The sequence below is a fragment of the Garra rufa genome, chromosome 21 (assembly GCF_049309525.1).
Source record: "Garra rufa chromosome 21, GarRuf1.0, whole genome shotgun sequence".
NCBI classification, from domain to species: Eukaryota; Metazoa; Chordata; class Actinopteri; order Cypriniformes; family Cyprinidae; genus Garra; species Garra rufa.
In genome coordinates this window covers 32,567,015-32,581,775 of record NC_133381.1, presented here as the reverse complement: position 1 = coordinate 32,581,775, position 14,761 = coordinate 32,567,015, and the positions used below count along the sequence as shown (strand labels likewise).

Genomic DNA, 14,761 nt, shown 5'->3' with positions numbered 1-14,761 from the left:
TCAGTGTTCCCTTTAAAACAGTTCTATTTATAAAAATTAAGAAAAAAAAGGTAGGTTTTTTAGTTCTCAGATCTGTTAAAGTCTGATTCTGAACAAATGATTCCTGTGAGTCATCAACTTTTTCACAATGAACCCCCAGGAAACCTGTTCTTGTTATGTGTATGTACGGCTCACAATACCAAAAATCAGTCTAGCTAACAAATTGTTACACACAATTATGCATAATTTCATTAATGTACACAACAGTTACTTTATTAAAGAATTTAAAAGAATAGACAAGCCAAAATTGAAAAATCTGTCATCCTTTACTCATCCTCACATCATGCTCTATGCCTTTCTTTCTTCTGCTCAACACACACACACACAAAGATATATAAAATATATTTTGGAGAAAGTTGCTAACAGTAAAGATCATGTTCCATGAAGACATTTTTTTTATTTTATACTGTAAATATATCAAAACTTAATTTTTTATTAATAATACGCACTGCTAAGAACTTCATTTGGACAACTTCAAAGGCAATTTTCTCAATATTTCGATTTTTTTGCACCTTCATATTCCAGATTTTCAAATAGCTGATCTCGGCCAAATATTGTATCCTAACAAACCATACATCAATGGAAAGCTTATTTATTCAGCTTTCAGGTGATGCCCAGTGTCCGCTTCTCTGTAATTTGGAGTGGTTAGCCAAGCCTGTTCTACAGGGGTGCTAGAGGGTGCTAAATCCCCTCAAACAAAAGCAAAAGCACCCTCAATTGAAGATCTGGCAAACTATCAAGTGCGTATTTGCGCTCACGCTCTAGAGATAGTGCCTAAAGTTACTATTTACAATGTGTTTTGCAAAAACCTTGATTTCTTGAATGCAATGGGCAGTCAGAGGTTGTGAAGAGTTAAATGTCATTAGGTAAATGTCAATGATCAATAGGAACCGAAACCGTACTACTACCAACATTCTTTGAAGTATCTTCTTTTGCCTTGCACAGAAGAAAATCAGTCACACAGTCTACTACATGAGGGTGAATAAATCATGACAAAATTTCATTTTTGGGTGAACTATCCTTTTAAAGAATCATTAATGAAACCAGAGCTGCTAAGAGGAAGCACAATAAGAACCAGAATCATTAAAGGAACACTCCACGTTTTTTGGAAATAGGCTCATTCTCCAACTTTCTTCCGAGGTAATAAGTTGAGTTTTACCATTTTGAAATCCATTCAGCCTTTCTCCTTTTCTGGCGATATCACTTTTAGTATAGCCTAGCATAAATCATTGAATCCTATTAGAGGAATATAGCATTGCATTCAAAAACGGCCAACGAGTTTCGATATTTTTCCCCATTTAAATCTTGACTCTTCTGTAATTATATTGTGTACTAATACTGGCGAAAAATGTAAAGCTGCAATTTTCTAGGCCGATAAGATTAGGAACTACACTACCATTCCAGCGTAATAGTCAAGGAAGTTTCCCGCCGTAATATGGCTGAAGCAGGCACAGTAATATCATGCAGAGCCGTCCATATTACGGCAGCAAACTTCCTTGACTATTACGCCGCAATGGGAGTGTAGTTCCTAATCTTATCGGCCTAGAAAATCACAGCTTTACATTTTCTGCCGGTCTTAGTACACGATACAACTACAGAAGAGTCAAATAGGACAAATATCAAAACTTGTTGGTCATTTTTGAACATGATGCAATATTGGTCTAATAGGATTCAATGATCTGTGCTAATATTGCCAGAACAGGAGAACGACTGATTGGATGGGAGGGGGGGGGGCACCTATTTCCGAAAAAAGTGGAGTGTTCCTTTAGGGATAGTTCACCCAAAAATGAAAATTTGTTCTTGTGTTTATCTGCTTGCCCCCAGGGCATCCGAGATGTAGCTGACTTTGTTTCTTCAGTAGGAAACAAAAACAAAGATTTTTAACTCAAACCGTTGCAATCTGTCAGTCATATGCCAGTCAATGGGACCCACAACTTTGAGAGTCAAAAAAAAACATGCACAGACAAAACCCTGCAGCATGTGACTATAAACTGAGGTCTTAACACACGAAACAATCGGTCTGTGCAAGAAACTAAACACTATTTATATCATTTTTTTCCTCTGATCCACCGCAATGTCCAACTGTCCTGAGCTACTCAGGAATGGTGATTACTTGTATACTATTTGAACTGAACTGGATGATGATATCACTGAATTCATTGATGAACTGCCTTTAACTGAAAATTGATTGGTTTACAATAATGCGTTACTTACACACTATTGTGCTGTTTAAATACTGTGAAGTTGCTTTGACACAATCTGTATTGTTAAAAGCGCTATATAAATAAAGGTGACTTGACTTGAGCTTATCCTGATTGTTGCAACCAATTAAAAACTAAAAGACTACACTTGCTTGCGTGACATCATCCAGGAGTGTTGACTTTTTACTGACTCCCAAATTTTGAGCCTGATCAACTGAAGTTATGGTTAACCCCTTAGCGTTCCAACATTCCACCCGCAGAACGTTTTGCATTGAGTTAAGTTTGACAGGAATGCTAAGGGGTTAAAAATTATTTAAATACTTTTCACAAGTAATCACCATTCCTAAGAAGCTCGGGACAGTTGGACATTGTGGTGGATCAGAGGAAAGAAATTACATAAATACTGTTCAGTTTCTTGCACTGGCCGATTGTTTTGTGTGTTAAGACCTCAATGAATCGTCATGAGCTGCAGGATTTAATTTGGTTTTGTCTGTGAATGTTTTTGACTCTCAAAGCCAAGAGTCCCACTGACTGTCATTATATGACTGTCAGACTACAATGGTTTGAGTTAAAAATCTTCATCAAGTCACCTACATCTTGGATGCCATGTCCCTTTAAATGAAATAAATACAGCTCTGAGTAGTGTATGTGTGTGTGCTGGTCTTACTCGGCAATGTCAGAATGAGAGTTCTCATCGCCATCGACAGTAAAAGGAGAGCCTCCAGTCAACAGCTCATACATCAAAACTCCCATACTCCACCAGTCCACCGCCTGCAGGAGCACAACACAAGGGTTACACTCCCAAAAGCACATTTTTAAGTAAGCTGAATCATGTAAAAAATATTACTGAATTAATCACTTTTCAAAGTCAAACTTTAAGCTGCTGTATATAATTGAAGAAAATTACATGTGCAATTAAATAGCACTTAAAATGCGGTGAATGGACGGATAAGCGGTTCACTTTACCTTGTCATGTCCCGACTCTCCTCCCGCTACAATCTCCGGGGCCATGTATTCAATAGTGCCACAGATGGAATAAGCCCTCTCTACCTACAAGACCAAAAGGGATTTTTTAATGTTTGTACTAACATCACCCTTGCCTCCAAAATCACTAAACTTTCTTCTACAGTTTCAGTTGTCTTTGTAGCATTAAAGGGATAGTTCATACAAAAATGAAAATTCTGTCAATAATTTGCATTTCGTTCCAAACCCATAAGACCTTTGTTCATCTTTTGAACAAAAATTAAGATATTTTTGTTGAAATCCAAGAGCTTTCTGACCCTGCATAGAGAGCAACACATCTACCACGTTCAAGGCCAGAAAGGTAATAAGGACAATGTTAAAACAGTCCATGAGACATCAGTGGTTCAACCGTCATTTCATGAAGCTACAAGAATACTTTTTGTACAATTTTTCTCTTCTGTGTCAGTCTTTGATGCACGTTCAGGACAGTACCACAACGCATGAGTGAACCTAAATAGGATTTCTGTGAAGCTCTCGGATTTCATCAAAAATATCTTCATTTATGCGCCGAAAATGAACAAGGGTCTTACAGGTTTGGAACGACATGAGGGTGAGCAATTAATGACAGAATTTTCATTTTTACATTTTTACAAATCTTCAGTTGTCACATGATACAATGTGCTGATTTGCTGTTTAAAGAACATTTATTTTTCTTAGCAATGCTGAAAAGTGTTGTCCTTCTTATATTTTTATGCAAAGCATGATTCTTTGATGAGCAGAAAGATTCTTTAATTTGAAAGAGAAATCTTATGTTACATTGAATTGTCTTTAATGTCACTTTAGATAAATTTAATACATCCCTGCTAAATAAAAATATAAATTTCTTTTTTAAAAAATCGTACTGATTCCAATGTAAATGCAAACCCATACATCAAAACATGATTCTTCATTCTAGTATGATTAATTACTGCACTTAGTTGCCGTTGTGGTTAAGACTAAATGCCATCTGTGCTTTCTAAATTGGGCAAAACTGCTTTCCGTATATGCAGCATATTTATAGAATGAAATATCTGAAAACATCTGGAACAATCTTCTTTAATATTCTATGAGCATTTAACGTTCTTGCCACAAGTCTGAATACCGATACAAGCACATGGCTTTTATAATTAAAGTTCCTGTGCACATTTATTAATTGCTATTATTTTTTATGCATCTAATAATCATCCCATTTCAGGCTGATGAATTTAGCTGTTTTATGTGCACTGGTTTATATGTTCGCTATAAAGTCTTAATAGTCACAGGCGTGTTTTCAAACCACACTTGTAAAAAAAAAAAAATTCTGGCTGGAATGGGTTGTTAACTAGTACAACAAAGGTCAAACTGAGAAAAACAAAAAAAATAATCTTTCAGAACAAAGAACACCATCACAACATGCATGATAAGCGATTACGGCATTGAGTAAACAGTCTGTAATTGGGACGGAGAAAGGTTCAATGCGAACAACTGAAACATCAAACAGAATATCTCTGAAAGGGCAGGACACGCCAGGACCTGCACGTGTGGGATACTGGGTGGTCCCCGTGAATAAACATTCATTTGTTAGCCTAGAAAAAGACACGCTTCTCATGGACGAATGTCAAAACCCTAGACAACAATGCAACAAGAACTCTCTCGATACAGATTTGTCTCATACACCTAATATAAATTTTGAGATGTGGAAGTCTGGTCATTTTTAATGAGGAACACTTTGTTCATTTTAATGTTTAAAAATCAAAGCGGTCTTTTCAAGCATAAATAAAAGCCATGCAAGTTTGAGCACACTAGTACTGAGATGTTCCAAATATCCTGACAACAACAGCTGTGAAAAATTAAACACTTGTTGGCCCGTCTAATCAAATAACTTTTAACCCTCCCAGTAGTTCATAAACTGGCGTGTCATCCTAACACAATGCTCCCTCTAAATATTTGTCCTGGCAAAATGTATTTTTATTGGGCAAACCCATTAACCCAACCATCTGAGCAGAAACATCCCATGCAAGAGACCCATGAACTATTCAAAAAATCTTATTATTTGGCTAATTCAAAGTGTTTGGGGGGTTTGAAAAATTCACCTTTGCCATCAGATGAATAACTTAAAGGGGCAGTTCACCCAAAAACTAAAATTAGCTCACCCTCCAGGCATCCTAGGTGTATATGACTTCCTTCTTTCAGACCAATCCAATCAAAGTTATATAAAAAAAAATGCCCTGGTTCTTTCAAGCTTTATCATGGCATTAGGTGAGTGTTTCTCTTCATCAGTACAAAACAAGTCCAATAAAGTGCATCCATTTAAATAAACAGTGCCTCACATGGCTCTGGGGGGTGAATAAAGACCTCCTGTAGCAAATCGATGCATTTTTGTCCATATTTAAACCGCAATAATCACTTAGATCTAGTTTGCGCTCACTGTTGTACATGGAAGCAGCTCCAGGCGGATGACCAAAAACAAAACAATGGTTACGAATTAGAAGCACAAAACGAGGATTTGTCAGAGGATTTCGATTTAAGCCAAGAGGAGACTGGTTTTCCTATTTGCTAAACTAAGGAAACTATGATTCGTTTGCTCCTGTAAACAAACATTAGTTTTCACGAGACTCACAGGTGCATGCACAACACTGACGTCCTTCGCCATATGCCAGGAGCTGCTTCTGTGTACAACAGTGAGCACAAGCCAAGTAAAGCACTTTTTATAATGGATGGATGCACTTTATTGGACTCGTTTTAAACTGATGAAGAGAAACACCCACCCACTGCCATGATGAATCTTGGGAGAGCCAGAACTATATTTAATATAACTCCGATTGGATTCGTCTGAAAGAAGGAAGTCATATACAACCTGGGATGCTGTGAAATCATGAGCTCATTTTAATTTTTGAGTGAAATAACCCTTCAATCACGGTGTCATCAAACAATGCTTTTGTTTCTTTGTTTGCTTTAAATATTACATACTGAGCATTTAAGAGGTTGTAAAGCTTATTCAGCCTTTTTGTCCTTGGCTGGACAACAACTTATCTGATGGCTCCCACATATTTGTTTGTTTGCATGGGGTGAGCGCATCGTTTTGTGGTGTATATGCTGCAGTAGATGTGACCGACAAGATGTTTTTGCACACCGCATGGCACTTATCTCTATCTGCAATGTTATGCCTGTAGCATCTTTATCAATAATCAGAATAGAAAAAAAACATTTTCAGAACTATATCAAAAAGAATCAGTTAGCATGAACTACCATGAACTTTGAAGACTAGGATGCAGCCCTTATCTCATTAATTGGCAAGGTTTATGTCTGCACATTATTTCCATTTTCACTTCAACACTGAATATCAGTAGATATGTTGATATCTGTTGAAACGTTAAAAACTCAACATTTTTTTTTCTCCACGAAAGACAAAAATATGGGGAGCAAGACAATCTCACCTCATGAAATTCCTTACTAAGGCCAAAATCCGTCAACACGATGTGACCGTTTGAATCAAGAAGTATATTCTCAAGTTTTAGGTCTCTGTAGACGATTCCGAGCTGAAAAACAAACAGGAACGAATAAGCTCTTATGTTTAGATGTGTGACCAAATACTTCAAATGTATGGCATCATTCACAACATTTCTTTCATCCTTGCCAAAAAGTATTTGCTCAAATGTTGTGTTCACAACCTTAGCTTGTCTGGGGTCATAAAATGCAGCCGTTCACCTGGAAAATGCACCACTACTTTTTAATAAATAATAAATGGTAACATAATAGGCAATGACAAAAAAATGAGACTGAACCAAAACAATGTTAATCTCACTGTCAAGGTCCTTCCTACAAATGCTGCAATGCCTGCAGGGCAATTCTCCTCTCTCTAAATAATGGCTGCTATGCAGAGAACAAGCATGCATTAAAAACACTTTTCTTCCTCTTTCTGTAAACACAGCCTTTGAGAAACTTTGAGCGCTGCAGATACATTTGGCCTGGCCTGGTTAGCTGAGTGAAGAATTGATCTGAGTAGGCAGGAGAGAGGAGAAGTACCTCCTGAGTAAAGGAAGGAATTACTTTCACTATTCTCTCGAAACGAGCCGCCGTTCAGTCAGATTGCAAAGGAAATGAAGAGTGAAAATAAGTGCGCAATTTTTGCAGCAATTTTACCTTATGCAAGTGCTCCAGTGCTAGTACAATCTCCCCGCTGTATAAGGTAACCTCTTGCTCTTTAAAGCGAACTCTTTGGACCAAGTGTGTGAAGAGCTCACCTCCGTTCACATAGTCTGCAATTGAAGGTATATAAAACAAAATCGCAACTGGTCAAAGACAGTTTTAAATTTCTGATGCACCTGGTATTGTGCAAGCTCCTGCTTTAATGCTGACACCGACACAATCTGTTCCAAGTGTTACCACAAAAACCAAGAGTTCCTGTAGTGGCATAGGGGCTTCCGCTTTTTATTATTAAAGCACATTAACTGCGCTGCAATTCACAGGGTCCCTGTGCAGAGTTCACTAGTCTCTACACACTCAAGAGGGGATGTGTAAAACTTCACTTTATTTAAAATGTCCTATGGCTACATCAAACAACACTCCAGTCACACAAAGGAGGGGTTGAAAGCATGATGACGATGAACAAACATAAAATGCATATGACTTATATTCAGCCACTTTATTTTAACTGATTGCAGTTTGGAATGATAAAACAAATTCATTTTTTTATTCAGCATGGATGCATTAAATTGACCAAAATAACAGTAAAGATTTTGACTTTGTTTTCAAAATTTTGATTTTGAAATACAATTGAAGTCAAAAGTTTACATACACCTTGCAGAATCTGCAAAATGTTAATTGTTTTACTGAAATAAGAGGAATCATACAAAATGCATGCTATGTTTTATTTAGTACTTACCTGAATAAGATATTTCACATAAAAGACATTCACATATAGTTCACAAAAAAAATATTAGTTGAATTTATAAAATAAAATGTTTTTTTTGTTTAGTGGTAGTTGTTCATGAGTCCCTTGTTTGGCCTGAACAGTTAAACTGCCTGCTGTTTTCAGAATAATCTTTCAAGTCCCACAAATTCTTAGTTTTTTCCGCATTTTTGTGTATTTGAATCCTTTCCAACAATGACTGTATGATTATGAAATCCATCTTTTTACACCAAGGACAATTGAGGGGCTCATATGCAACTATTACAGAAGGTTCAAACGCTCACTGATGCTCCAGAAGGAAACAGAATGCATTAAGAGCCGGGGTGAAAACTTTTGAACGTGTACATTTTTCTTATTTTGCCTAAATATCATACTTTTTTTATTTAGTACTGCCCTTCAGAAGCTACAGAATATACTTACATGTTTCCCAGGAGACAAAATAAGTAAAATTTACCCTGATCTTCAAATTCAAAAAGTTTACACCCCTGGCTCTTAATGCATTGTTTTTCCTTCTAAAGCATTTGAACCTTCTGTAATAGTTGCATATGAGTCCCTCAGTTGTCCTCAGTGTGAAAAGTTGGATCTCACAATCATATAGTCATTGTTGGAATGGGTTCAAATACACAATAATGCTAAAAACCAAAGAATTTGTAGGACCTTAAGGATTTTTCTGAAGAACAGCGGGCAGTTTAAACTGTTTTAGCACAAATAAGGGACTCATGAACAACTATCACTAAAAAAAAAAAACACACAGCTGTGGAAATATCTTATTCAGGTCAGTACTAGATGATCCCTCATATTTTGCTAAAATAATTAACATTTTGCAGATTCTGCAAGATGTATGTAAACTTTTATCGTAATTGTTGTTTAAATGATATGCAATATGTCATTATCGAGTATATCACAAAAACCAAACAAAAAATACATTTAGAATTTCCCCAAAATTCAAAATAAGGGAGTAAACATGCCCCTGTATGACTTTTACGTGTTTTATATTTATATCATCTGATCAGAGAGAAGTTTTTCTCCAAATATCAGCATGTTTGCAAATGTGATATTGATTTGATGAACAGCTCATTAAAATAAATTGTGACTTACATTTTAGACACAACAGTTATTATATTATATAATTATATTTTTGCTGTATTTCGACAATGAAAATAAACAAAGCCTTGGCAGAAGTGTTTTTCATCTATGAGCAACACACACCGATGTAACGTGACTGAATCAATCAGCCATTTGAACAAATTTAGGTAAATAAATGACTCAATGACTCTTGTAGTGATTTTTCCGCCATCTACTGGCAATTTTAGGTTTGTATTTAAAGTATATTTTCCCTTTTTTTCCCAAATCATTTTAAATATCAGCATTCAACATTTTTTAAAGCATCAAAACATTAACTGGCCATTTGTAACTGTAGGTTTAATGCATTAATTTCCTGCATTAAACAGTTATTGAATGCATCTAAATACCACTTCAAATGCAGATACAGTACTGTGCCACCTCAGTATTACAAACACAAATTTTGCTGATACTGATTTTATTTGATGGCTAACAGCTCCATAGTGTCTCACTATTCAAATGTATTTATTCAGTTTAAGAATTTGACCCAAAAGATGATGCATACATTTAACTAGGTTAAGAAAAATTGGCCTTATAAAGGTAAAAATGTCCTTAAAATATAAAAATCAATGCAAACTTATTGAAAAGGTTAATATCTGTTACTGTTACAGAATATAAAGAATATCAAAAGCTAAGAGTCAGCTGTCCAAGGCAGTGTTAAACCTGTCAAAATACCAGTACAATAACACCCTCAGGAAAATAACGTCTAATTATCTTTATCGACAAAAAATATAGAGATATCATTTTTTGTCATTATCCCACACCCCTACTGACCACAAACTTTACAACAATAGTCTAACACTTTACTCTAGTCTAACAGTCACATCTGCTGCACTTTATACTCTCATACTGCCTAGTAACCATTTCTGAGGTTAATTAAGCTGAATAAAAATGCTTGAGGTTGTGCACAATGCCTGATGGGTAAATTTCCCTGCCCACTTCCTGTGAAGAGAGATATCAATGTATACTTGCTCACTAAGCTATCTGCAGAAAGCCTAACTTAACGCTCCCTATGATGACTGAATCACACTTGATGGCCATAACCTTATAAAGTCTGCTTGGTAGAGCACTATTAGACAATAAGAACATACCCATAAGTCAACAACTGAATAACAATACTGGTGAGCAAAGCAGAGCAAAAGTTCAGTCTGTACAGCTTGCACTTTTTTAAATGCAGAAGTAAAATTGAAGCATAAAGTGCAGTCCACAAAAGAAAGCGGAGAGAGCGTACCTAGAATGAGATGCAGTTTGGTGTCTGTCTGGAAGGCATAATGGAGCGTAACCAGGAAAGGAGACTGTCTGATATGCTCGAGGACCTGTCTCTCTGTGCGTGTGTGCTCTGCCGTCTTCGCCTTCTGCACAATCGTGGCTTTTTTCAGCACCTTCATGGCATACAGTTTACCCGAATCATGGCCGCTCACCTTGCGAACCAAGAACACCTTGCCGTAGGCTGCCCGGAGGAGAAGAACGATATGTTAGTGGAATAGGAACAAAGATAAGCAGAGAACACAGGGTTCACATACTTGAACTATCACTGACCTCCTGTTCCCAGCACTTTCAGCAGCTCAAAGTTCTCAATGCCCACTCGCTCCACGTGACCCGTCAGATTGGCTGGGGAAAAATGTAAACACATCCATCTGGTCACATGGCCAAGAAATCATGTTCTTCACTTGGATACCATACAAGAAAACCTCCCGTAAACCTTCTCAACTTTGGTCACTTGAACCTTTGCCACTTTCTCACAACAGCGAGAGCAGAAAATGTGTTCAAAATGGCGAACCCTTTGAGACGAGCCTGCAGCTGTTTGTAAATACAGTATGTAGCTTATAAACAGGTCCAGATGGAATTTTTTATGCATTTTCTGCACTGGCTTTAAATATTTAAACATGTTAAAAACACAAGTAGCAGCTGAAACCATTATGAAATCAGGGAACAAAATAAATGTAATACACTGCTGTTCAAATGTTTGGGGTCAGTAATCTTATTTATTATTATTATTTTATTTTTTAGAAATCAATATTCAGCAAGGATCCATTAAATTGATCAAAACTTTTAGCATATTAATGCCTTATTCTACATGACCTTATTCTACATCCCTAATCCTACCCAATACCTAAACTTAAAGGGATAGTTCACCCAAAAATGACGTTGTTTCTTCAGTAGAACACAAACAAAGATTTTTAACTCAAACCTTTGCAGTTTGTCAGTCATATAATGGCAGTCAATGGTGCCCAAATCTTTAAGAGTTAAAAAAAAAAACATACACAGACAAAACCAAATTAAACCCTGCGGCTTGTGACGATACACTGAGGTCTTAAGACACAAAACAATTGGACTGTGCAAAGAACTGAACAGTATTTATATCATTATTTACCTCTGAATCCAGAGAGTTCACAACAGTCTCTGTTAAAGATTTATTCATAGATGTTTTGTAGAGTGTGATATTATGTTGCCATATTCAAATAAAGTTTTCTAAAAATGTTTCCACATTCTTAAAGATTTTAAAATGCAGGCTAAGTGTCACTAATTAAACAAATATATGTTCAGCTGACTGTCAAACTTTTACACGTGTGCTTCTCATAAACAGTTTAAACGGCCTTTTTATTAAAAGAATAGAAAAATCATGGCTGACAGTAAGATATTCAAACGTAAATAAAAAAAAAAAATTAAAAAACGGACGCAAGAACAGCTGTTACTTCTTGCCCAACTTGTTAGTGAAAACAAGGATGTAATCAAAGGAAAATTTGGAGTTGGGATAACCTCCAGAACCAAAAAAGTTGAATGGGAAAACTTGTGTGTGCAAATAAGTGAGTGTTTCTAAAAAGTTTAAGTTCCAAGGCAGATTGCCAGCAACAGCCATTTTAGGATAGTTGTGATTCGGTATTAGTGACTTAGGAATCCTCTTCACTACTCCTAACATTTCACAGATTTAGGAGCTAGTGTTTTAGTGCTAAAACACTTTGTAAAATTTCTCTAAGAAATGTTTTTAGGACTGACACAGCCATTATTTTTAAGATTTTCTCCTAAGTCGGCAAGTTAGGAGCTACTTTTAGCTTTTTTGTTTTGTGAATACGGGCCCAGATCACTATGTGTCTCAAGACCTCAATGTATCATCACGAGCCGCAGGGTTTCAGTTAAAAATCTTTGTTTGTGTTCTACTGAAGAAACAAAGTCACCTACATCTTGGATGCCATTTTTGAGTGAACTATCCCTTTAATAACTACTTTACTAATTACTAATAAGCAGCAAATTAGAAATTTACTGAGGGAAAAGTCATAGTGAATAAGTGTTAAAAATAATAATTAAAAAGTAACAGTTAAAAAATAATATTTCACAATATTACTGTTTTTGCTGTATTTTTGCTTAAATGCAGACTAGGTGTGCTTAAAGCCTAAAAATGAAAATTTCCCATGACTTACTCACCCTCAAGGCATCCTAGATGTATGTGACTTTCTTCTTTCAGATGAATACAATCACAGTTATATTAAAAAAAAGAATCCTGGCTTTTCCAAGTTTTATAATGGCAGTGAATTTGTGTTGAGATTTTGAAACCCAAAAAAGTGCATCCATCTATCATAAAAAGTGCTCTACATGGCTCCAGAGGGTTAATAAAGGCCTTCTGACACTAATTAATGCATTTGTATAAGAAAAATATCCATGTTTAAATCTATAAACCTGAACTTTAGTGTATCAGCGCATGACGTTGGATGTAGTCGTAGCGTAAGCTCTGGTGAGAATATGCTAGTCTCGTGAGAACCAAGTTTTGTTTACAGCAAAGAAAAAACAATCTCCTCTTGGCTTATATCGAAATCCTCTGACATTCTCCTTTACAAATCCTCATTTTGTACATCTAATTCATGACCAGTGTGGAACGCCACTCTCTCATGTATGCGCATACGACAGTTAGCGGAAGCTAAAGATTACGGTTTATAAAGTTATAAACATGGATATTTTTCTTACAAAAATGCTTTGATTCACTTCAGAAGGCCTTTATTATCCACCTGTGGAGCACTTTTTTATGATGGATGAACACAGTTTATTGTACCTGAAATTCTCATCATCCATTAACTATCATTATAAAGTTTAGAAGAGTCAGGACATTTTTAATACTCAATGTATTCGTCTGAAAGAAGAAAGTCATATATACCTAGGCTTGAGGGTGAATAAATCATTTACTGAACTATACCTTTAAGAGACTTCTTTAAAAAAAAAAAATACCAACTCCAAACTTTTGAACAGTAATGTAATAAACAAGGAGCAGAACTATAAATTAAAAGCATTCAAATTCTGCAGAAATCTGAGTTCTGCAGGTGCAGTTTCTGTGTTGGCCTGCTCATAAATAACGAAGAGCCTGATGATTCATTGGGAAACAAAACAGCCCTCATGAATGAGACATAGAAGAACGTGAGCATGTGTGTGGTATATGTTTACATGGTAGCGTGCAACCTGAAGTAAGGTCACTTGTTTTATGCAGTAGACACCAATAAACGTGGCCAGTGAAGTGAACGCATTCCTGTTGTTAATCACAGTAGTACTGCATCCTCACACAAAATCATTATCTTTGCAAATTATCTGATTTTAGACGAGGAAAACACATATTCTGTTACCACATCCTCTGACTGGATATCAAGCAGCATGTTTAAAGTGTGTGCAAGCACTCTAGAGAGGCCAATGGGAACTACATTTATTAATAAGCTTCCAGACTCTGACTTTCTCCACTCAGGATCCGAAAGCATTAATGGAGAGAATATGTTCCCATTGGGCTTTCTTAAGTGAGACTTATCAGGTGACCTCCGTCTAGTCTTTTAGTCCTGCGCTCTAATGTTACACACTTTGTTAATCACAACAAGCCAGAAACAATTAAATGGCTGTAAACTGATCATCCCCATTGACCAGCATAAGTGATACAGTGATGCACTGCAGAATCTAATATCTAGATCTGGATTAGCAGCTTAAATACTTGACTGATGGGTTTCCCAATGGCTGAAAACAATATCTAGATAACAAAGTGGCCAATCACAAAATACAATTTTATATCTGCAAAACAATCATTTGCACGATATTCCCTGAAAATATGCAATCTTTTCACAAGTCTCTCATTTGGAAATGCTATTATTAATGTTATTAATAACCACACAGAATAACCACTACTGTTATTCTGCTGATTATGTGCTAAAAATCTGAAAACTAGTGGTGGGCCGTTATCGGCGTTAACGTGCTGCGTTAACGTGAGACTCTTACCGGGCGATAAAAAAAAATATCGCCGTTAATCTATTCTCAAAGTTGGGTTGGGAGCTGGGTCTAAACTACGCAAGATATGATGACTTTCACCTTGATATTTTAGCGCGGATGACGTATACGTAGTCGAATTGCACTGTAGGGGGCGAGAACGAGTCTTCAACTTCTGTGAAATTACCACATCAAATGAGACGTGCAAACATAGATGCAACTATGAAGACGCTTCAGGGCAGGTGCGTTGCTAGACCCTTTTTACTGGGGACAGTGT

General features: G+C 36.4%; 1 protein-coding gene across 1 annotated transcript in view; it reads right to left on the bottom strand.

Moving 5' to 3' along the window:
* The window catches only part of rps6ka5 (ribosomal protein S6 kinase, polypeptide 5), a 30,678-nt gene extending 19,973 nt beyond the window's left edge, over positions 1–10,705 (bottom strand). Inside the window, exons 1-5 of the mRNA XM_073826894.1 lie at positions 10,487–10,705; positions 7,365–7,480; positions 6,659–6,760; positions 3,207–3,290; positions 2,908–3,011 (exon numbers count right to left, since the gene is read on the bottom strand). Coding sequence (XP_073682995.1) covers positions 2,908–3,011; positions 3,207–3,290; positions 6,659–6,760; positions 7,365–7,480; positions 10,487–10,643 — 563 coding nt within the window. The 5' untranslated portion in view covers positions 10,644–10,705. The remainder of the gene's footprint in view (positions 1–2,907; positions 3,012–3,206; positions 3,291–6,658; positions 6,761–7,364; positions 7,481–10,486) is intronic.
* Positions 10,706–14,761: the final 4,056 nt, after the last annotated feature.